General features: G+C 52.8%; 1 protein-coding gene across 7 annotated transcripts in view; it reads right to left on the bottom strand.

Moving 5' to 3' along the window:
• The window catches only part of TBL1X (transducin beta like 1 X-linked), a 197,217-nt gene that overhangs the window by 36,691 nt on the left and 139,639 nt on the right, over positions 1–20,887 (bottom strand). For 5 of the 7 annotated variants that reach the window (XM_045996463.1, XM_045996461.1, XM_045996462.1 and 2 more), the window contains 2 exons: positions 20,548–20,636; positions 7,823–7,930 (listed from right to left, as the gene is read on the bottom strand). In XM_045996463.1, the coding sequence (XP_045852419.1) occupies positions 7,823–7,880 (58 nt within the window). In that variant the 5' untranslated portion in view covers positions 7,881–7,930; positions 20,548–20,636. Of the gene's footprint in view, positions 1–3,919; positions 3,939–7,822; positions 7,931–16,476; positions 16,598–20,547; positions 20,637–20,887 lie in introns of those variants that run through there. The other 2 variants (XM_045996465.1, XM_045996469.1) reach the window with 2 other exon arrangements.

Genomic DNA, 20,887 nt, shown 5'->3' with positions numbered 1-20,887 from the left:
GTATTTCAAAAACACATTAGGACTCGCTTGAAAAGGAGAGGGAGAAGCCGTGCACGGACCAGACGTTTATCCCTTACTCCCCCCTCTGCCTGCAGCAGCCCAGGGGTCTGCGGCCCCAGGCAAACGCAGCCTTCCTTCTCCTGGTAATTCCCAAGGAGGCGGCAGCAGCACACAATGTCCACCTGCACTTGCCCACATTCCCAGGGAGGCTACGCACCCAGCTCTCGAGGCGACAAGTGCTGTTCACCTCCACGTGATTCTTCACTCTTCTCCTGCTTCCAGGAGGCTCAGAAGGTCTGCGTGGCCAACCCGTTTCAAAGGAGCACGGCGGTTACTCGAATCCATTATACAAAAGAACGTCCCCGTCAAACCGTGGGCCCACAGGATGGCTAATGACCTGCAAAATTCACTTAAGACGTCTTGACTGTCTTTGTGTTACTGACCCACACACAAAACTGCAGTAATGGAAGTGCAAAATTGTGTTTGCGGTTTATCTTTTATAATTAGGAAATTATACAGACTCATCACTGACAGGTCACCAGACTGCAGACCTTCTGACCTGCGTGCGTGCGTGTGTGCATCTAATCCACACACGTATGATTTTATCCTATGTAGCCACATGCCATGATCATCGCCACGGTCCAGACACAGAGCTGTTCCATCGGCACGGAAGAACTCCCCCAAATGACCCTTCTGCACTTAGAGCCACCCCAACCCCAGCGGCCCTGCCTCCGGTCTTATCATTGTAAGCTCAGCAGGTGGGACCGTCCGGGATGCCGTGTTCTGACGCTGGCCTGTGTGAGCCGGCACAATTCTGCGGACACACACCCAGGTTGTGGCTTGTACCCAGAGTGCGTCCCTTTTCACCGTGGAGAGACCCCAGGGTCCGCAACCACAGTCTACGGAGCCCATCGCCCACCAAGGCACATGGGGGGGGGGGGTTTCCAGTAAACAGCCATTGCATTACCAGTGAAACTGCTGTTTCCGGTTTCCTTTTTTTACATAACTGGAATTCACCGGACGGCAATTTAACTTACAAGTGCCACTGTGTGCACTAAGGACTTGCCCCGAACACCTACTGAAAAGCCCTTGAATGTAACAACGTCAATGTGGAATTCAGGTGCTTCCTCTCTTCCTTCTGAGACCCCAAACTCTGAAATCATCTCTCCGTGAAACTTCCTACCTGTAACACTGTGACTTATTGTGGAAAAACACACGGAACACAGAATGGACCATTTTAGCCCTTTCTGAGCACACAGGTCAGGGGCATAAAGCCCGTTTCCACTGCTGTGCAAATAGCCCACCATGCCTCTCCAGAACTCTGTCATCTGCCCAAGAAGAAACTGTCCCCACCCAACACTAAGCCTCCAGCCCACCCTCTGGGCCCCCAGTCACCTCTGTGCTTTCTCAGGTTCCTGGGATGGGGTCCCACATGGGACTCCCTGCTCAGCGGGGAGCCTGCTTCTCACTCTCACTCACTTGCCCAAATAAATAAAATCTTTTAAAAAATTAAATTAAATTAGAAAGTACCGTTTCAAAGGCCCTACATCACCTGGTGTTGTATCTGAGGAGAGCGCTGTAGCCTCATACTGCTTCCGAGGAAAGAGCCAGGCATCTGCTGAGGGCGCCCCTTCCCCCCCAGGAAAGAGGAGACCCGCTCCCTCAGCCCCGCTCCACCCTTCAGGGGCCTCGGCTAGGTCCCCCCGCACAGCCTGCCTCTCTCGCTTAACCAAACAGGCTCCTTCCTCAACCTGGCCCCAGGAAGCCGCTGTGCACACAGGCATGATTTTGAAACCGCTCCGTAATCTTTCCAGAAAGTAAAAGCTCTCTGTGTGTTTAGAACAGAACGACCTTTAGCTTTGTCCTGGGGCTTGCTGTGGCGACAAAATGCCGCCTAAGCCTCGCTCGCTCTCCTCTTAGGTCCTAACCACGCTGACCTCATGCATACTGGGGCATCGCAGGGCATGAAAGGGTGCTTGGCAGCAGGCAAGGAAATCTTTACCTCTGTCTTGGCCTAGAAGCCCCACAAAATGAATGAGAAATGGCACCTAAGTTCTGCTGTAAACCTGGAAACTCCAAGCACTCGTATTTCACTATCCTCCCCGGATGACATGTAATCTAGAACAATCCAAGGATGACACGTAATCCAGAACTATGTGTACATTATGTAAATCCAAGGAAACGTGCCCAGTTCTACGTAGTGAGTCAACACGTGTGTAGACACGGCTCTTTCAGAAAACAGACCCCGTCTAACAAGCAGATTTTCATGTTAGAGAACAGCCAGCACTTCTCTGTGAATAATGCATGCATTGTGACGTTAACGGGAATGATAAACGGGTTTCATAAATTGGTCTCTTGACGACAAATCATGACAAATCAGAGAAGCAGCTCTGTTCAAGGAGTTCTCAATCACACTTGAAACCCTTCCCAACGAAGAAAGAAGTTCATCATCCTGGCGATTTGTGAGATAGGATAAATCAGTTTTTCCCATCGCCTGTAACGATAACCTCCTTTTACTACCTGAAATCTTTAAAATGACAGCGCTCGGGGCCGCACAGCCTGGTAACATACCCACCACCCGACAAAACATTCCTCACGGGTGTTGCCTTTGTCGCCAGCAGAACCACCAACAACTATCACATGGTTGGTTCTATGAAGCCTCCACCTCTTCTTCGGGGGCTGTGGCTGTCAGTCCCAAAACTCGAGGTGGGGCGACGCCGGAGCCCTGCAGTGTGTGAGCAAGGCAGTGGGCAAGCTCCCGCAGCCGCTCTGCAGACGGGGGCTGGGCTTCGGGAATTGCGCTCTCAGCCTGGAAGCCCACGCAGAGGGATGTGCGGCCGGTCCTGGTGCCCCGTCGTGTCCCCGGGCTGCGGAGCAAGGAGACAGGGTGCGTCTGTGGATGCTCCATCACTCAGCAGCTCCAGATGGAAGTCAGCAGTGGAAACCGTGACCCCGGACAGGTCGCAAAGGCTAATTTTAAACCCAAAGAGGAAGCGGAAAGCGTCACCAGTATCCTGCTGACCTGCCTGCTGGGCTGCCGCCCTTCCGCCCACTTCCCAACGCAGCCCCGAGACACAGGCACAGATCAGCGTTGCTCCCCCAGTCGCAGCAACAAACCCCTGCCCTCTCTCAGGGGCCTCGCTGCCCGGGCCCACGGAGAAGCCTGCAGTGGCTTCTGATAACCTTCAGCCCACACGGGCCACACCAGCCAGCAACCCCACGCCCAGATGCTTCCCCAGGAGCAACAGAAACCTACGCTCACATGGAAACACTGTTCGCAGATGTTTCTAGGAGCTTTAGCCATGATCGTCAAAACCTGGAAACAACTCCAATCTTCTTCCACAGGAGAACGGACAAGTCCACGGAGAACCGGCTGCGGGCGCCTCTGACAGCGTGAACGCCTCTCCAGTTCACAACGCCGCACGAGAGCCCGCGGAGACAGAGTCTGGTCACCGCTTAACCGCTGTGGAAAATCTGGCTCCAACCCCCCGGCCCGTGTCTCCTCTCCAGTCGCAACCATGACCATGACCCAGCTGCACGGACCATCTCTCCCCCCAGCAGACACGGACTGGCCTGGCAGACGTGACGTGACCCAGACACTCCCCTCCCTGAGAGACCCGCCAAACCCGAGCATTTCGACTCCTTCACCGGCAGGGTCTGGGCAACCCCAGGCGGCCGCCCTCCCTGCTTGTGGCAGGGCCGCCTTCCAGCAGCGCTTTGTGCCCACTGACTCCCTCGCCAGCTGGGTCTGGGAGGAACTCTGTCCCTCGTGGTCTGGCTCTGGCGACGAAGTCCTGGAGGAAACACTCAGACTCACAGGCACTCACGGACGCTCCCCCTTCCTCACGCGGAGCTGGAAGGGGTGTCAGCCCCCCACGCTACATTCAGAGAAAAGCCGGACAAGCAACTGGCCACTCACCCAGTCTTTGCAGCAGCTGCTCACACCAGCCTGCGCAGGCTGGAGCCCGTTCCTCCGCCTTGCTCCCTGCGATGGGGAGGCGGGCTGGGTGGGGGGCGCCCTGTAAGGCAGAGGCCAGCCAAGCCTGAGCCCTCGAGGCTGACTGCCACAGCTCCGAAGGAGGCCACCTCGGCCGCTCTGGTGCCAGAGCCGGCACTTCCAGGTTCTTCCCGCCTGGCTGCCAAGCCTCGCCTGCCGACGGGCAGTGTCTTCTTCCAGAACGCCGTGACTCCAGGACCGGGCGGGCTCACAAGTCCATGGCAGCCGGCAAGCGCGTGTAGGGGCAAGGCCCCGGCTTCACACAACTCACAACGGTCCCAAGAGAAACGCCTTCCCTGCAGGCTGCGGGGTTCACGTCCAGGTGTGCCGCCTACCGCCGCGCTTCCGGGGGAGGCCGGAGAAGAACCTACGATGATCTCGAGGCTGCCGCTTGCGGGCAGAGTAAGGAGCAAACCCACTTTTGAGGCTCCTTCCCCAGTCTGTAGACGTGTGACCTGGATTTTCCCACCTGGGAAGGTGTCCTCTTCAACACACGGCTTCCCGCTCTTGAGGAGAGAAAGTTCCTGTGGGGACTCCCGGCATCCGCACCGATAGAGGATATGGGAACGGGATGAGGATGGAAGGTGCTGGAGACAGGTCGGCCAGGGATGGCATCTGCGGCCCAGCAGGGAGCAGGCAGGCTCTCGCCTCTAGCTCGGGTGGCCAGACCAGGAACACCCGGGGTTCTAGGGAACTTGCTCCTCACTGCCCACGAGCAGGTGGGCTGGAACTTTCTGGGGCTGTCCCCGACCACCAAGGCAAAGAGCCCATGAACCAGAGAACCAGCTGTCTGCCTCCCACAAGGCCATCCCCAGCCCACCGCCCGCCCCCTCCCTCTCTCCTCCGCACCACACAAGGCATACGGATGGGGCCTGCTGCACAAGCCTTGCCAAGAGAGAACCTCCTGGTGCCTTCTGGCAGAGAAAGCCAGATGGGGAGGCGCTGAAGAATGAGTCACCTACGGGGACACTGGGCTTATTTCGGATGAGCAGCTGCAGGTATGCGGGGGAGAGCAGAGATGCCTGCAGGGGAGGCCCGACGGAGGAATGCGTGTCTTCTCCGCACCCCCGCCCCAACCCCCGGAGGTAGAAAGGAGACAGGTAGAGAAAGGCTGAGAGATGCTCTTTGCACTGGGCGGCCACTCAAGAGAGATGTGCCAAACGGAAACTTGAAGGTTTGAGAAAAACACAGACAATGACCCCAAAAAGACCTCTTGGTACACGTCGTCGTGGGGGCCCCAGTCCACTCCAGGACTCACGCGCTCCTCAGAGGCAAGGGCAGGCCTGGCTTTCTGGAAGACGCACACCACACGTGTATGAAAGGACTTGGACCGATGGGACCGGGACAGGAGTTCGCACATCTAAAACCCACACCGGTGAAATCCTATCCTGTCCCCAGACTCCCCTCCTCAGCTGCCTGGTGACAGAGGAGACAAGCATCAACAAACAGGACAAAAGGAAGTGTGGCCTTTCTGGTGGAGGGAGGGTCTCCGTATTTATTGGAAGAGGCCTGCGGTGCCCTTGCCCTGGGCCTCAAGCCCCAGGGACCGCCTGCCCCCGCCCCCTCCCCCCAGGGTAGACACACAGTTTTCACATCACTCATTCATCCTGACATTCAGCCTGTGAGTTCCACACACATTCTGACCGTGTTTTTGCCTCTGTCCTATCTTCGCACTGAAGGGTGGACACAGAGAGGGCTCTCGAATTCAATGCTCAAAGTCCACAGGACGGCGGGCAGTTCCCCCGACTCCTCAGGGTGAGTGACAGGTGCCAGGGACTCCCCAGATCCACAGGACTGGGGTCATACACGTTTTATCAGTTTCTCTCATACTATGTCGGGCAACAGCCGAGCCGAGTGACCTAATACATACGGAGGAAGAACACACACTTCCCATGAAAAATGCTAGCTGGGGTCCCCGGGGACAGAGATTCCGGATCGGACAGGGAGACGTGTTTCTCTATAACACGCCACATGTCCGGTGCTCGTGACTTTTGCCCAGGATAACCGTTTTATTTTTTTATTTGCAGGGAAGGAGAGGCTCCAGTGGGGTCAAGAGCTTGTTCAAGGGTCTGAGCCTGAACCGTGTGGTCTGGACGGAACACCTGCCCTGCTAAGCCTTCCAGGCAGACTCTGGAAGAGCCCAGACCCAGGGGCTCACAAGCTGGTTTCCCTTCAGTCTTGTCCGTGTGTCTCCGGGAGGTGGAAAGGCCCAGGAACTGGTTCCCTTCTTGAAAAATCAAGTTGCAGAACATAAACAATAGGATACCAAGCGTAGAAAGTTTAAACAACGCACAAGACCAATGGCTGTGGGTTGAACTCTGTCCTGCCCCAAATCCCTAAGTCCTAGGCCCCCAGCACAGCTCAGAAAGTGGCTTCATTTGGAAACGGGGTCTCAAGTGCAGATCTAACACGTTAAAACCAGGTTATACCAGAGTCTGGGGAGGCCCTAATCCAGGAGGGCTATTTCCAAAGGGAAAGGATCCTGAAGGAGAAACGGGACACGTTTGGATAGAGTAGAAGCAGACGCACGTGGGGAGGAGGCCGTGTGGCAATGAGGGCAGACACAGGCGTGATGCCTCCACACGCCAAGGAACAGCAGAGACGGCGGGCAACATACCAGAAGCCGGGAGACAGGCAAGGGACAGACCCCTTCCTGGCCTCAGACACCACCCACACTGCCCACACCTGGAATCTGGGCGTCAGTCCTCCCGCACGGTGAGACAACCCATCTCCGTCTGGGCTGCCCGGTCTGCCCACTTTGCTACAGTGCCGTGGTGAACTGACACCCCAGGGCCTGCCCGGCTCAGGAAGACACCGTGTGCGCAGGAAGTATGTGGGGACAACAAACACCGAATCCGGGCAGGCAGTCAGCGCTGGAAAGAGGGGACGGCGCCGCAGAGTCGAACACGGGCGTCCCGCGGGCCCTGGAAGTGGGGTAGTTCTTAGCTTGCGTGGGTCGGTGGTGACAACCGTGTTTCTCATCGTCATTTCGTGCAGCTCAAAAGAAATATTTTAAAGCTTTCCAAGTTGAGAGACAATATTCACTTTAGAAATTAATTAAAAATCTAACAACGTTCATTTGAAAAGAACTCAGAGTCTTGTGAATTGAAGAAAGCACCCACAAGCAGTCCACTCAACTGTGTGGAGGCCGGGCCGCGGGGGGCAGCTGCAACACTGTCTAACACACGAATCCGGGCTCGCAGGCGTCCAAGGACTCCTCAGAGGGCTGCCTCTGTCCTGTGACAAAGCCCGGCCAGACCCTGGGCCTCAGGCTCTCGTCAGCTCCGTCCCCCAGCCCCTGAGGGTGCCAGCTGCTACTCACAAGGTCCGTAATGTTGACGGAGAGCACAGGTCTGGCCTGTACATTGCTTACTGTAAAGTGACGTCTTGGTCATAATCAGAAGTGTCGGAGGAGACCAGAACTACTGCTATGTTTCGGGAAATGGCCATGGGCCCGTGGTCTAGGGTGTGGTTTAGGAGCTCAAAAGATCCGTGGTCTTCAGTCTGAGAGGTTCACATAAACACAACACCACGAAGACACACCAGCCCCTCCGTTAATGCCCTTTCCATGTTTATGCCGACTGTTCTTGACCTTAACTGCCATCTGACCTCAACTGGGCAGAGAGATCAAGGGAAGAAAGAACACACGCCCCATCCCACCCCAGGAGTAGGGCAGCCCCAGAACCTTCTCTCCTCCAGCTCTCTTAGTGAGAATGCCGCCTGCTCTTCTCCTGCTCTAGCCTGGCTTCTCCATCCACGGTGGGCGCTTCTGCACGCACCATGCTGCAGGTGCGCTTGCTACTGACAGAAACTCAAGCGTCTTACCTGACTCCTGGAGGTAGCGATACACCAGGAAGTTCACCTCGTCACTGGTTATGCTCATCTTAGCCTCACCTCGCGGCGATGAGGTCTGTATGATGCGGGGGCCACCCTCTGTGAGACGACAAGAAAAAGTGGGAAGACAGTTTTGAAACACTGCCTGTATTCTGCATTCTTTCTTTTGAGACGACTGAAAAAATCATGCCATGATGGTATAACCATGAAAGTAATCATAAGTTTGTAATACATACATATATATGCATTTTTCTCATGTATATGAAAATAGATCCAGGAGAAAAATTTCAAAAAAATAAGAAGAGGAAAAGGCATTGGTGTATTTTATAAGACTGAGATCGGGTCAAGGATAAACCAGACTAATGACAAACTCAGGAACAACGGAAAATGGAAACAAAGCCCAACCTTTTATTCAATAAAAATCACGGAGGCACCGGATTACAACATACTTGGTAATGAGCACGAACGAATCCTGAGGTGCGCTCTGACGGGCTTGGGGGGATACGGCACTAAGCACTTCCCAGACAGAGAAGATTCGTGAGTAGACCAGAGGTCACATCGACACCCCTAGGGGAGGTGATTACACGGACCAGACTGCATGTGCTGCTCGGGAAAATGATGAATCACGGTACCTTTCACTCATGAAGTTTCAACGATAAACCTGATGGTCACTGTACCTATAGGCTGTAGGCAGCACCGAGGAAGAAAACCCACGAGGGAGAAGTGTGCGCGTGACGGCGACATCATTTCCATAAAGAAGCCAGGTCTCAGAAAGACGGAGCATGGACAAGGAGCAACCGAAGAGAGAACCTGATTTTCTCCCCAACGATCCCCGTTAGCATCTGAGCAAGCGAGCCCAGAGAGGAGAGAAGTCAACCAAGCGGCAGAGCTCTTCTCAGAGCACTCACACTAAGAGCCAAAGCCAAGAAAGGCCAGGACCCCTTTCAGTGAGGTCACCAACCTCAAACGGCCTTGGCTGTTGGGGAACGGTCTTCACAGTCCACACCATACATTTCCAGTGTGTGAAATTTCATACATTTCCACATCATACACTTTACTGGTGCCCAACTTTTATCATTAAATGAGAACTAACTTTGTGTTTATTTAGAATAAAGATGAAAGGGCAAGGAAGACCTTCAAGAATGCACCCTAAAGGCTGTTGTAAGGGACACACGCAGTGAGCCCAACCCTGCTAAGATCCCCTCCCCACATGTGGGCAATACCTGTGACTCACTTCTACCCCCACGGAACACATCAAAGGACAGGGATGTCACTCTACTCCTTAGGCTATGTCGTAGGCAAGGGTGACCACATGTCACTCTCCTAACTCTTGTTACAGCATATAAAACTCTTGGTGGCCTGGAGGGAGACACTCTGCTGCGGGCTTCGTAGATGAAGGCTGTCATCGTGTGAACTGTCCGCAGAACTGGGGACAGCCTGCAGGGAGCTCTTTGCACGTCAGTCCTACAAGCACTGTGTAGAAAAAGTAGAGCTCCTGGTCTCTCTGCCGAGTGAGGGCACAATGCGCAGACGCCCGTCTAGGAAACAGGAAGCAGATCCTCACCAGACACCACGTCCGCAGCGCCCTGATCTCAGACGTCCAGCCTCCAGGGCTGCGAGAAGGACACGTCTATTGGTGAATGCGCCCGGTCCGTGCTGTGCTGTCCCAGCAGCCTGAAATGCCTCAGACACCACCCCTCGCTCCGTTCTCCGTATTCGCTCATGTGGGGTGCTTGGAGAGAAGGAAAATCTAACAGGCTCTTAGCGTCGGCACTTCTGATGCTGGGGCCCAGATGATCCTCTGTTCTGGGCCACCCCGGGCACTGGAGGACGCTCGGCAGCCTTCCTGCCACAGCCTCCCTGGCCTCCCCCCATCAGAGGCCAGCACCACCTCGCACACCCCCTGGAGTTGTGACGATCAAAAACGTCTCCAGATGTCGCCAAATATTCTGAATTGCAAAACTGCTGGTTTTTCTCTGGAGAAAAGAAAAATCAGCATTCTGTGTCTGACAGGAACTGCACTCACAAAGATGTGGGGCAAGGTGGGGCCGTCTGGCAGGTGATGCTTAATGACACAGCCATGCAAGCCATTGCTGAAAATGCACCGCGAGAGGCGGGCTTTTGCACAGAGCCTATGTAAACTCTTTCCACAAAGTTGTCAGGAGTTTCATTAGAAAATAAAATCCAGATTTCTTCTCTCAGCTTCCAGATCTTTTTTTTTTTTTTTTAAGACTTTATTCATTTATTTGGGAAAGAGAGAGCGCGAGATCAAGAGCATGAGAGAAGGTCAGAGGGAGAAGCAGACTCCCCGCAGAGCTGGGAGCCCAATGTGGGACTTGATCCCGGGATCATGACCTGAGCCGAAGGTAGTTCCTTAACCAACTGAGCCACCCTGGGGTCCCCTTTTTTGTCTTCTAAGAAGAAATCGTCCCAGCACCCGAAGAGCCTGGTTCTCACTCGCCACCCACAAGAACGTGTCACAAACAGGTGACATGTTCGCAGAGGACTCTGGAGCCAGAGACGACCACATCCTTGAGACACCAGGGGCTGTGGACCAGTTCTGTTAGGCTGACGTGCCTCCCTTCCTTTACACACCCTCTTTTACTCCAAGTAGGAAAACTACTACTTCAGGTCTGGCTCTCCCGCTTTCTGATCGTGGATCGAATTTCTCTCCAAAATTTGTAAGTCAGCATAAGCTTTTGCCAGCACAGTGTTACCTTTTTTTTTTTTTGTAAATTTATTTGACAGCGATCACAAGTAGGCAGAGAGAGGGGGGAAAAGTAGGCTCCCCGTGGAGCAGAGAGCCCAATGCGGGGCTCTGTCTCAGGACCCCGGGATCATGACCCGAGCCATAGGCAGAGGCTCCAACCCACCGAGCCACCGAGGCACCCCACAGTGTTACCTTTTTAAAGGCTTTTTGATTTGTAAGCATCAGAGAGAAGAGCACAGAAACCAGCGCCGGCCTGCAAGAGAGCCACGTGAAATGTCTGGGCAACACGCCTTGTCCTGCTGTCCCCGACTCCTCCCCCTCAGCCGCGCGGTTCAATCTCTGAAGACGCGGTGAGTGGACCGCACCTCCCCCACAGCTGAGTAACTTCCTCACTAGTCTTTACACCACCACTTCTTTTAGAACCTAATTCCGGCAGTGTTTGGCTGGCTCAGTCGGTGGAGTGTCCGACTCTTGATTTCAGCTCCAGTCATGACCTCAGGGTCGTGAGATCGAGCCCCACGTACAGCTCGTGCTCGGCAGACAGTCTGCTTCAGCCTCTCTCCCTCTCCCCTCGGCCCCTCCTCATGCACACGTGCACGAGTGCTCTAAAAATACAAATAAATCTTTTAGAAAAAGAATAAAGGGGCGCCTGGGTGGCTCAGTCGGTTAAAGCACCTGCCTTCAGCTCGGGTCATGATCCCGGGGTCCTTGGATGGAGCCCCGCATTGGGCTCTCTGCTCCGCGGGGAGTAAGTCCACTTCTCCCTCTGCCTGTGCTCTCTCTCGCTCTCTGTCTCAAACAAATAAAATCTTTAAAAAAGAAGTAAATAAAAAAATAAAAAACTTCGCTGCAAAAAAAAAAAAAAGACCACAGGAAGTACAACATACATATAGATTTTCAGACCGTTCAATACAGACATGAGAACAGTCTCTGAACGGACTGTAAATCTTACAGCACTAATTGGTCCACTTTAACTCCGTGGGTTGGCTGGTGGTTTTTAAGACTGGGCGTATTTATCTGAGAGAGAGAGCACGAGCAGGGGCCCGACGCGGGGCTCGATCCCTGGGCCCCAGGAGCATGACGTGAGCGGAAGGCAGCCGTTGGCCGACCGGGCCCGGCGCCCCGCAGCCGAGCGGGCGTCCACGCGGCCACGCAGACTCGCCGACCCTCAGCAGGGCGTACAGCTGCGCTGCGTCAGCAGCTGCTCGGGGGCGGCCGTGATGCTGGTGCTCGCACGTGCGATTTACTTTTTGATGCCAACGAGTGAAACGGCTTCGCTTCTGACCGCCCTCACCAACACCCACTCGCCAACGCCGACGTGGGCTCCCTCTCCTGCCGCAGGCGCAGACCGGAATCCCACAGGGCGCCGGGAGGGCGGCGCCGCTTTCCGCCCGGGGCTCCCGGGCGGCGGCACGTGAGGAAACGCCTGGGGGGGAGGTGGTGTGTGTCCCCCGCGGCAGGCGTGGTGTGAGCCTCGTGGAGGACACTCCGCCTCCCCGGTCGTCTGCCGCCTTCTGAGGCTGTCCCCAAGCACTGACCACGTTCCGTCAGGGGAACGGCCGGAGGCACCACGCGCACAGGAGGAGCCCTGCCGGCAGCGTCCCCGCGTCTGGGGCCCCCACGCCCGCCCTGGCTCCAAGAGGAAACGGCGCTTCTGGCAGGAAAAGAAAAGTTGGGCGAGGCTGCGAGTCCCTGAGCGCGGGCGGCCGTCCGTCGGTCCGCACTCTCCGGAGCAGGACAGCGCTCTGCGCTGCAGACAAGCAAGTCAAACCGACACGACGGCTCCGTCCACCTCCCGTCTTCCGTCGTCGGTGCGCAGAACTGAACGCATCACTTCCTACCGCAACCTCCGCGGTGGACCACTCACTCGGGACGCTCGCAGCCTTGGGAAACTGCCCACCATTCATCTCCAGAACCTTCTCACCTTCCCACACTGAAACCGCACTGAACACTAACTCCCGCCGCCCCCCCAGCACCCACTCTTCGACTTTTCGTCTATGTGAACTGGGATTCCTCCAGGGAACCCGGAAGTGTGATTTTTAGTTTATATGCTTCATGTCACGAAAATGGAACAATCTGAAAAGACCAACAGTTCGATTTGAAGGGGAAGCAACAGTGTAACGGGGCCACAGGACATTTCTCTTGGGTCCTCACGACCCCATCCCGTCCCCTTTCCAGAGGGAAGCATCCCTGAGCCGCAGAGCCACTCAGCAACCGCCCCGCTCCGAGGAGGTCCCGGCCTTCACACTCGTCAGGCTGGTCACCGCGGCCCCTGCTTTGCCCGTCCCTGTCTCCAAGGCCCTCCTCACAACTCCACACCTCGGCCAAAACCACCACCCCACCAGTGAGCGAGCCCCCTGACTTCACCTCGCCCTGCTTTCCCCCGCCAAAGACGCAGGTATCTGAGATGAGAACACAGGTAAGACACACGGAGCCCGGGGAGGCCGAGCGGTGGCTGTTCAGCGGCGCTGGAAGGTCGCCGAGCCCATCGCAGCCCTCACGCCGGCAGGTCCGCGATGAAGCTGTCAGCGCCGCGGCTCATTTCCAACCAACTCCTCTTCGGAAAGAGCCGTCGAAGCCATGAGAAGCTTTCCCGCTGAAAAGCAGCAGCTGCCTCGGTCAGATAAGCCTCATCGGATCCTATCGCCGCCCGTACGGAAGACCTACTGCAAATAACAGACTCACGGGTTTTGCCCGGCCCTCTCTGTGCTGAAGGAGAATGACGTCTGAGGAGATGACAGAGAAGTTTCTGCCCAACTCCGGTATTCAAGGCACGGTGTTTTGGCAATTCTAGGTATTAAACCATTCAAGTTCACACACTATTCCCACACGGACGGACACACACACACACATACACACACACACACTTCTCTTCCTCTACACAAATAAGGGAACACTCCAGCAGTTTAGTGCCCCACAAAGTCTTACGGGGGTGGCCGAGTTCCAAAGAGGAAAGCTTTGGAAGGCGAGAGGGTAAATTCCCGCTGATGAAGACAGCATCTGGGGAGGAAGACGGGAACAGGAAGAGAGAAAAGCAGTACAAGAGGCCTTGTGTCTGTACGTGTGTCTGTGTGCGGCAGGAGGGGGAAGGCTGCCATGTAAGAACATTCTGGACCTTGCATGATGTACCACACGCTCTCCTGGACCCAGGACAGGAAGAACGCTGAGAACTCCAACAGGTGCCTTCCCGCCTCTCCAGTTCCAGGATAAAAGACAGTTCCGGTGGCATTGGGACACCCTCACTGGCCTCAAACGGAAGGGAAACAACAACAAAAAAACAAAACCAAACACCAAACGGGTTTGGTTTCTTCATGAGTGCATTTCCTTGCCTGGCCCAGGGGTGATCTGAGACCCCTCCCATCAGGCTGATCCGAGGTCTCCAGTGCGCAGAAAGGGGAGAAGCACCTCACCTCGGCCGGTGAGGGAAAGCCGGGCTGTCCCCTCCTGGAGCTGCCTGAAGACGAGGGGGCAGCGTGCCAGGGGCCGAGGGCATGTGCGCAGCAGCCCCAGCGAACACAAGCGTGCCAGCACACTCGGTCACCTGGGGTCGATGCCACAGAGAAATGGAAGGGGAGTTACTTACAGCACTGCTTTTTGCGACTGCATCTCAAGGTGGCAGAAACGGCTGTTAATCGTGGTTTCCTTCACAAATTAGTGCACAGTGCAGGTGCAGGAGAAATGTCACTGGGGAGTTTCATTTTAGTTAGCACGTACTTAAACGGTTTTCAAGGCTAGCATTCTCAGGAAGGGAGGGGATCACCCCAAAACAACACAGTCTGCAGGGCCATGTCATTCTCTTCAACATCATAACCTCAGGAGACTACTTGGGAGTTGGCGCTGAACTGGACGGCAGGAAGGGCCAGCGCCTTGCCAGCAGGAGGGGGCTCTCAGAGCAGTGAGCCAAGTGCACACGGACTGAGGGAGGGAAAGAGTGTAATCCGTATCCCTAGAGGGGAAGGCTTCTCTTCTGACCATCTGCCCCATTGCGAAATATTCTCCTGAACTCTTTTAAAACTGCCCTTTTCCTCCAGACATGGAAGAAAGTTTGTCTCCTTTCTTGTCGCTCCTAGCCTGCTGGCATGGACACCAGAAGACTCCATGGCTTAAAGTAATCTTCTGGAAAAGGCTCCGCTCTCTGGGACTTGTCTCCATGCAAGCCTGAGAACCGAGAGCCAGAGCAGCTGGAAAATCTGCTTGAAATGACCTCATCCTACAAAAGGCACTTTTTCTGCGTTTCTCCGTGGACATTCCGACTCGAGTGTCGCGGGTCCTGCCCTCCCCTGTTCGCGCCCCTCACAATGCGTTTCTCGCTTTCAGTGGGAGCTAGGGTTATTTTCATTACACAGTAAGCAGTCCGCTGAAGATGGTATTTTTCACGCAGGTAACACCATTTATACAGCATCCTTTTCTAAAATCTGCTTGGGGACCAGCTTACGCTGGAGGTGAAAGGGGTCTGCTTTACCGTTTTGCATTATCTCTTCCTGCTACAGAATTGTCAGTCCGACACCATGTAGCTCTTCAAACACTTTGCTCTTCTATGATGATATGATTCCACAAATTATGGCATTTACAGTTTGACCCCAGTTACAGGAAAATACACACATGGAATATAGTGGGGGGAACATGCATGCTCTTTGCTTACTTTCCTGGACTTCTCTTCATTTACCAATGAGTAGACGTCTTTTATTTTATAGTAAGAAAAGATGCCCCACAAAGGCAACATTTCCCACTAAGCTTACAGTTCTTTACTCACTTGCAGTAAGATGGCCCAAAATTACAAATATAATCAAACTATAATTTTATTACTAAACATCTCACTATTACTTTATTACTGGAGTCCTAACAACAGTACTACCATTTAAAATATGGGAATCAACCAGGAGAATAAGGTGAAGTCCTTAAAAGAATATTTCATGACCAGGGGCAACGTCCGTGATACGACGTTATGTAGGAGAAAAGTAGTTTTCAAGATGGAACGTGCATGGTACCAAATTTTGTTCTGCGTGCATGCGTGTGTGTGCACACACACACACAGATGGAAGATAACCCTCCCAAAACGTCTCGCATCTACTTCTGGGGGTGGAATGTTCTCTGTGTGTGCTTTTCCTATTTTCCAAATCTCCTATGAGCGGAACTGTTTTCACTTCATTAAAATGTAATTAAAACCTGGCAGTGTCTCCAGAAATAATCTGCATGACAACAACTCAGCGCTAAGTAGGAAATGAGGCTACAGGGCTGGGAGGGCAGAGGAGGGGCTCCCCTGTTAGGAAAATAATGCCGCTCTTCATAGAAGAAAAAACATCCCTGGGGTGAGGCATTCAGAAAAGGTCCTTTCTGCGCTTGGCCGCCCTTCTGGGTTAATTCATGGCTGGCTGGGGCCTGCGTCCAAGGCCCATGCACACATCAATGGCAGATGCTGACGGGACAGGAAAGGCGTCCAGTCCCTGGGGTTACTTCCAGAACCATCTGCGTGCCTCCCAAGTGGCCCAGAGTCCTCTCTCCAACTCTGCAAACTTGCCACCCTATTTACTGATAGGTCTCTGCCTGTCCAGGGCAAGACTCAGAAGGAAGCCTTCCTAGAAGTGCTCAACCTAGTAACAGCAAACCACCGCTCAGCCTGTGTCCCAAGAGCCAGACGACGTACACACGACGGGCAGCACAGCTGTCCTTTCCTTGTCCCCCTCCTCTGTATACGCTATGATGCAAACTCAGGCACCGCTGCCAGAAACGGCCTCCATGTAAGAGTTCTGCTTTTCCCATGATGTTGCTTTAAGCCAATCCTTCCGATGAGTGTGTAAATCGGCGTACAGACTGAACTATCTTCAAGACTGAAAAATCGGAAGCGGCTTCTCTACAGTGTGCAAGAGGCCCTCCCATAAATTTTAGGAAGACACGCGGCCCGGCGATGAAGCCTCTGAGACACTGTGATTCTCACCCACACATGCAGGATTCTGGCCTCGACGGTTCCCTCTCCTGCGTCAGGGAGTCATGAGTGAGGTCATGTGCTCACAGAACGCGGCCTCTGGAGTTTCAAGAAATAAACCGTGCGGCTTTCTCTAGGAGATACAAAAGCAGGTGATGCCGCACGCAGTCTGCCATGGACTCTTTGAGTCTTCACAGAACATTTTTTGGTTCTTCTATTTTTATGAATAATGAAAATATTTTTTAAAAAACACTTACACGGGCGCCGGGTGGCAGTTTCTGTTAAGCACCTGCCTTCGGCTCAGGTCACGATCTCAGGGTCCTGGGATCAAGTCCTGCATCAGGCTCCCTGCTCAGCCGGGAGTCTGCTTCTCCCTCTGCCCTGTTCATGTGTGCTCCCTCTCTTGCTCACTCTCTCTCAAATAAATAAACTCTTAAAAAAAAAAAAAGCTTAAATATTATGAACTTAAGTATTAGATGAGAGTCCAACAATCCTCCTATTTATGTCAGCGAATGTAGGAAGTCGGGTTTTTTTAAGACTTTACTGGTTTGACAGCGAGCAATTGAGAGAGCAAGCACCAGCCGAGGAAGAGGGAGAAGCAGGCTCCCCACTGAGCAGAGAGCCTGATGTGGGATGCGATCCCAGGACTCTGGGATCATGACCCCAACTGAAGGCAGACACGTCACCGAATGAGCCACCAGGTGTCCCCAGACTGGTCGGATTAAATACCCCAAGTACAGTACTGACAGCAGTAGGGAGTAGGCTTTGCCAGTCTTGGTACTACTGACGCTTGGGACATCTGAACCCCAGTGGTGGGGCGTCTCGTGCGCCGCACGGAGCTAAGCAGCATCCCTGGCCTCTACTCACCACAGTCAGCAGCACCCGTCCCCTGAAAGCCGTCTTCAGACAGGGCCGAATGTCCCCTGGGCAGGGGTGAGGCCGTGCTCTGACTGAGAACTCTTAGGGCTGATACATGGGTCCAGAACCACGCCTCATGACAGAGTCCAGCGGCCCCCAAATTCCTAGAAGTCGCAGCTCCCTGAACATCCGCAGGACCTTTGCTGCGACCGCGGTACGGATTCCGTCTTTGCCACAGCACGGGCCTCACAGAGCTGTACCTCCAGATGCCTCCGAGTCCCAAAGCAGACATTCGAAGGGGCAGAAACAAACCGGCTGGGCTCCTCGAGGTAGGAGTCAGCGGACTGGGGCCTGGGGCCGTATCGCACCTGTCGCTCCCCCTTGCCAGGCCTGTGAGCTGGGACTAGTTTTTACATTTCTAAACCATTGAAAAAAAAAAAAATCAAAAGATTCCTGTGTTGTGACTCCTGAAATTGAGCTGACATTCAAATTCCAGTGTCCATAAATCACCACGTTGTACTGACATGCACCCCTGGCTATTCATTCACGTGCCCTCGACGGCTGTTCCTACGCCGCAGCAGCAGAGCCGAGCCACCGTGAACAGCGCCCGGCGGGCCCACGGGGCCTCAACTACTTCCCCTCTGGCCCTAGGCAGAAAAGGCTGCCCTTGATCTGGCTTCTCAGCTCTACTGAAAAGGTTCCTGTCTACACTGTTGTCTACACTGGACGACAAGCGCCTGCTTTGTCCGTTCGGGACTTGAAAGCGGCCACCTGCGGACCTGCAGGGGATGCCCCACAACACAGAAGCTCCTCAGGAACAAACCAGCAGTGTTAGCAGTGAGAGCAGGGAACACCACCGCCACGGTGTGCTGTGGTTCCCGAAAAACCAAAAATCCGAAGTCATCCCTTTAGGGATAATTCACGCACGCTCAATACCAGTGCCTCACACACGGGAGGAATTCAACGTACACTCCATTCAATGGAACCCTAAGTGCGTTCCCTAAGCACGCAGTTAGCTCCCAGTCAAAACACCGGTAACCGACAGACCTCTGCCATCTCCCCTGACGTGCAGAAGACGGTTCGACTACAGTTCCAAAACCACCGACGGATGGAAAGTCTGGCGGTTCATCGAAATGTTAAACACAGTCACCATACAACCTATTAATTGTACTCCGTGACATGCACCCAAGAGAAATGGAGACCCGTGTCTACACAAAAACTTGCACACCAATGTTCAGAACAGCAGTAATACGAATAATGATGATTCCTAATAACTGCAAGGAACTACAACTCAAATGCCCATCAGCTGATGAAGAGATCGACAAAACGTGGTGGAACCACACAATGAAATATTATTGGGCCATAAAAAAGACTCACGGTGCAAGAAGGATGACTCCTGACCATATTACATTAAAGCTAGTCACAAACTCAACATAATTAACATTTTACAAATTTTTCTTTTGTTTTAGCAAACTACATTCTTCAAATATTTATTTATTTTAAGGAGTTCACTTATTTACTTGACAGATAGAGAGACACAGGGAAAGAGCACAAGAAGGGGGAGCAGCAGACTTCCCCCTAAGCACAGAGCCCAACTCAAGGCTTAATCCCAGGACCCCAGATCACGACCTGAGCCCAATGCAGATGCCCAACTGACTGAGCCACCCAGATGCCCTTATTTTTCAAATATTTAAGTAAAATATCAGGATTCTTTTTTTTTTAAGATTTTTATTTATTTATTTGAGAGAGAGCATGAGCAAGGAGAAGGTCAGAGGGAGAAGCAGACTCCCCGTGGAGCTGGGAGTCCGATGCGGGACTCGATCCCGAGACTCCGGGATCATGACCTGAGCCGAAGGCAGTCGTCCAACCAACTGAGCCACCCAGGTGTCCCGATATCAGGATTCTTATACATCGACTTTGTTATTTTTCCGTACTTGGGTCTTGGGAGGGGGGCAGACGGAGAGTCTTCAGTTTGGCTCCACACCCAGTGCAGGGCTCGATCTCACAACCCTGAGATCATGACCTGAGCCAAAAGCAAGAGTCCAATGCTTGACTGAGCCACCCAGGTGCCCCTTTACATACTTGGTTCTAAACAAAAATACCTCGATAAGATTCTTACTGCAGTTAGATTTACGACCATCACTTTAGTTCTGATTGAATTTTTTAAAGCAATAGTCAAAATTCTTCCCCAGATTTCCAGCTTTATGTTTTTAAAATTAGGAAAGTTTCTGTGGGCCTTTTTTTTGTTTTTGGAAAAAGAAATTAAAGACAAAAATAGGAAACAAACTGAGGGTGCTGGAGGGGAGGTGGGTAGGGTCGTGGGGTCACTGAGTGATGGACATTAAGGAGGGCATGTGATGTAAGGAGCACGGGTGTTACGTAAGACTGATGAATCAATCACCAACCTACACCTCTGAAACCAGTAATACTTCACATGCTAATTAACTGAATTAAAATTAAAAAAAAAAAAACTTAAAAAAAGGCAACCAAACTGATAAAGAAAATGCAAATACAAACAGTAAACAGCACAGCAAAAGTAAACAATAAAATCAAACCCTAAAATCCCATCTACCAAAAGACAGCAACTGTTATAGAACTGGCGGTCAGTTTCAGCTTGCATATGGGCTTCAACTCTTAGAACCTGATTTGTTCTTCTGGAAACTTTATCATCTCCTAGATCTGTAGGTACTGATCTACATTTTGTTCCAGTAAGTTTCAAGGTTAACTACAAATCAGTTTGCAGATACACACAAACTGCGTTAAGAAACTCATAAAGTACAGGGGCACCTGGCTGGCTTAGCCAACAGAGCATGCAACTCTTGCTCTCAGGGCTTTAAGTTCGAGCCCCATGCTGCAAAAGAGATTACTTTAAAAAAAAAAAAATCTTTAAAAGAAAAAAAACCTAGACTTGGTTTTAGAAGGTGTCATCCTCTCCTGGTAAGACCCCAAGAAAGTTTGTAATAGCTGGTTCAGTATCCAAAATTCTTGGAAGGCAGTAAAAGGGAAGTTCATCATTTAAAGTTAACTATACATAAGCCCACAATGATTTCCTGGTGTTCTATCTACTATCTGCAGCTTCAGCAAGGAGACAGAAAGGAGACAGACCTGCAACTTGAAAAAAGTCCCTTTAAAACAGAAGATGCTCAGTTTGGGCAGAATGCACTTCCACTTCTCCAAGGGATTTCAGCTCAAGGACAAGTAGGCAACAGCAAGTGGGTTGCTTACCTTTATGGTGACTTCATGTGTAGACCTCTGGACCAGTGAGCTCCCCAGCATCCGCTCATATAAACTGCAAAGTGTCTGCCAGGAGCTGCCTGGTGAGAAACAAGGAGAGATGAAGAAAAAACTTGAAATTCTTTGCAAAGGATTCACCTCTGGCCTCTCCCACTTTCTGGTTTTTCCTTTTTCCAAGCGTGGCATTGGTTCCCTTTTCCATCTCAACACAAACTTTTATGTCACATTCTCTTACACTTGCACACAGATATGCAAAATGAAGGACGAGAAACGGAAGTGGCCAGTCCATATTATCGCATGTGCAGAAATCCCAAGAGTCTCAAAGCAAATA

Source organism: Meles meles, chromosome X (genome assembly GCF_922984935.1).
Source record: "Meles meles chromosome X, mMelMel3.1 paternal haplotype, whole genome shotgun sequence".
Classification (NCBI taxonomy): Eukaryota; Metazoa; Chordata; class Mammalia; order Carnivora; family Mustelidae; genus Meles; species Meles meles.
The sequence above is the reverse complement of the archived record's forward strand: the minus strand, read 5'-3'. Positions and strand labels throughout refer to the sequence as shown.